The following is a 3412-nucleotide window of genomic DNA, read 5'->3' as shown; positions in this document are numbered from 1 at the left end:
ATAGATAAAAAATTCTTTTTATGTTAAAACAGTAGTGAAGTGTGTCTTTAAAATTTAGCGTAATGGAGGTGCTCCTATTATTTAAAAAAGTTTTTTTTTTAATTATGTAAACATTTTGTTATAAGTAGTAGGCAGATATGTCTTTCTCTTCTAGAATAATAGTAACGTGTGTCTTTAAAATTGAAAGTAAAAATTTTAAAAAGATTTTCAAAATTTTTTGCTACTGGAAATTATTTTTACATTGTCTTATTTACAGAAAACCGAGGCATTCGCTGAAAGAATGAAAAAACCTACGCAGGTAAAAATTATTAAATTATTTGTTACGAAAAGACAGAAATTTCTCCTTCTGTTAAAACAGAAATATAAATTTGTCTGTTTTAATATGTTTTTGTATCAATTTTGTTGTTTCTAAAAATTATATTTGTTTTTATTTACAGCAACGCCGGAAGATTATTCTGTGATTTCTAAATGGGGTAAGAATTATTAAATTATTTGTTAGAAATTAACAGAAATTTCCCTACTGGAACAGTAATAAATTCATGTAATGCTGTTTCTTATTTACAGAAAAACGCTGCTGAAAAAACCTGCTTTTCGTAAACCAACTACACCAAAATAAAGAAATAATATTGACTTACGTTTGTTTTTTTTATTGACTGACATTTATAATCCTTACACTTAATTAAATCCAAACTGCTTAAAACTCTAATGTTTACAGAACAACCTCTGTATATTAATTGAAAAAAGATTAATGGTTTTGAAAAAACATAATTTGAGTACATGTACCTAGAAACTGTGGTCAAATTTTATCAGATTCAGAAATATTTTGTAGAAATTATGCGGCATTGCCGCTCGCTCCCATGTAGCACTTACACTAATAGCATTTTTTTAGTTTTTGAACAAGATATATATTTTTTATATTATTATTTTAAAATTTTAAGAATTTAATCAATTGTTATAATAGTCCAAAAGCTAATAAATTTTTTGGTACTAATTCTTCCAGTCGTCAAAAATCGATAAGATTGTTCAGTTAATAAAGCTAATTAAAAAATCTTAAGCCTAACAAAAAAATTTCACTGGATTTATGGGAAGCAAACAAAATGAGTTAAACTTAAATTTTTCTCTTATAGTCTTTTTGATTTAATAAAATATCGGTAGGTCATAAATTTTCAATAAAAGTCATTTGCAAATTTTGAGAACTATCAAAATTAAAGCAATATTTTCTTTAATTCTTCAGTTTTTTTACTATTTTTTACTATTTAGCCACAATTCATACTCATAACTGTGGTTGTTAACCTTCTTGCATAATTCTATATGAATTTAATTTTTTTCACATTTCTTTACAAAGACGATTAGGGGGTTTTTAATTTTTATGCTTTTTATGGTCTGTAACAAATTTTTAACCAATTTTATTGAAAATTGGTAAATTGTATCGGAATAACACAAAAGACTTTATTAAAAACTATAAAATTTAGAATTTTGTTGCTGAAAGTGGTAAGGAACCACAGGCAAAATAGTTACAGTACTTTTTACCCTAAATCGACCCAGTTTAAAAAGCCCCTAATTACAAATTTCAACATTTTATCTTTGTACTCGTTTAGGTGTATAAAGGTTATCATTTGTATTAAATTTTGATTTTTTTTTCTAAAATGATCTTGGAAATGTTGGAAAAAACTTATCAAAAGACGCACGCACCCCTTGAGTAGCATTTTTCGAAATATGTTCAAAGGAAATTTTTGTCTTAAAATTGAATATTTTATTTCCTGTTTAAATTTCAAACAATAAAAACGAGGTTTATAAGTATTAAAAATGTTTTTTATTTTTTGTTACTTTTGTGGGTTAATTTGTATTTTTTAATGTTTTTCAGGACCTCTTATTTCAATTTTAAATAAAAACATGTACTTAGAGATGAGCAATGCTTTTTTTTGCTTTTCAATCCGCCTTCCTTCACTCCATTTTCATGGACCAACAAGACCAATTTTTTGTTACTCTGCTTTACTGCATTATTATGTCTTTAAATAAAAACGTAAATTGTTTTTTGATTATTAAACATTAAAAAATTATGAGTTGTAATCCAACTTTTGATGTCGTTTTTTGATTCATGTTTTAACAATGCAATTCCTACTGTAATAAAAAATGTAATCAGAAATTTCTGTATAAAAGTGGCTTTCAGAATTTGCGAATTATTCAGTTTCAATCAGAAAACTAAAAATGAAGTTTTGTCTTTTCGTTGTATTATTCGGTGTTTTCACCATATCCATGAGCATGGCCTTAGTAAGTAATTTTTTTGAAATTGTTGTTAGAACTAGATTGGAATTTTTTTTCTTTATTTACAGAATGGCTATACAGTTGAGGAGAGAATCCAAAATGGGGTAAAAATTATTAAATTATTTATTTAAAAATAGGCAGAAATTTATTAATTTATTAAGTCAGTAATAAAATTTGTACTTTGCAGAATAACGATGCGGCAGCTCGAAAAGACGTGAGTAAAACTGGAATAATATACAAATTTAATTAATTTTGTTGTTGTTTTAGCAAAACATACTCGTAAGTAATTTGATTGTAGTTTTAAAATTTTATACTTTTTGGTTAACTTTAGGGATTGAAAGGTTCAACAGAACAACTGTGAGTATTATTTATTACATTGTTTGGTAACATTACATTATTTATTTTTTAGAGCAGAAGTAAAGTATAAAAAAGTGCTTGATTTATTGAGGTACGTATTAAAGAAAACAGTTATTTGTTTTACATTAATACGAGCATGAACCTTTTTTGATAAATAGAACACAATGTTTTTTTCACGATCTTTATTTTATGCATAATCAAAAATATCAAACAGAAAATTATATTGTATAATTTTATTTCTTAATTAGGCAATACCTCATTGGACTGCAAAAACTACCCAAGGTAGAATTTGGTGACTTAAGTGTAAGTAATTAACATTCTAATTTTTTCAAGTAAACTTTTTGTTTTACTGTAGGATTTAGACAAGTTGGAGAAAGCTCTGTGAGTATTTAATAATTTTCTCCTAGTTTTCAACACTTAAATTTTATTTTTCTAGGGAGAATAAAGATGTTAAACATTTAATAGAACTACTAAAGTACGTATTTAAATAGCTGAAATTCTTTTATGTATTTTTTTATTAGGGACTTCCTTGTCGGTGTGCAAAAATTACAAGAAACTCCAGGGTAAGTATCAATGTTTTAAAAGTAGAAATTGTTTGAAACACTAACCTAAAATTTTGCAGAAAAGCTACTACTGATGCAAAACCTGCTGCTGCAAAACCAGCAGCTGAGGCTAAACCAGCTTCACCAAAATAAGTTTTGTGAATATCTAAAATTAGAAGGAAAATAAAAAAATATATTAATTTACTCTTATTCTTGCTTTTTTATTGACGGAAATTTTATAATCCTAA

General features: G+C 25.9%; 1 protein-coding gene across 1 annotated transcript; it reads left to right on the top strand.

Moving 5' to 3' along the window:
- The first annotated feature begins 2165 nt into the window (after positions 1-2165).
- On the top strand, positions 2166-3374 carry LOC123008895. The gene is made up of 11 exons (XM_044404947.1): positions 2166-2271; positions 2334-2369; positions 2453-2479; positions 2533-2544; positions 2597-2622; positions 2675-2713; positions 2871-2925; positions 2978-3003; positions 3059-3097; positions 3144-3185; positions 3245-3374. The coding sequence occupies exons 1-11, from the start codon at positions 2209-2211 to the stop codon at positions 3315-3317; spliced, it is 438 nt and encodes a 145-aa protein (XP_044260882.1). The 5' UTR covers positions 2166-2208; the 3' UTR covers positions 3318-3374.
- The last annotated feature ends 38 nt before the right edge of the window (positions 3375-3412 follow it).

This window comes from Tribolium madens, unplaced genomic scaffold, assembly GCF_015345945.1.
Source record: "Tribolium madens isolate multiple individuals breed KSU strain unplaced genomic scaffold, Tmad_KSU_1.1 Scaffold_71;HRSCAF=194;Tcas5.2_LG6, whole genome shotgun sequence".
Taxonomy (NCBI): domain Eukaryota; kingdom Metazoa; phylum Arthropoda; class Insecta; order Coleoptera; family Tenebrionidae; genus Tribolium; species Tribolium madens.
Note: the sequence above shows the minus strand (reverse complement) of the source record. Positions and strands in the feature narration are given on the sequence as shown.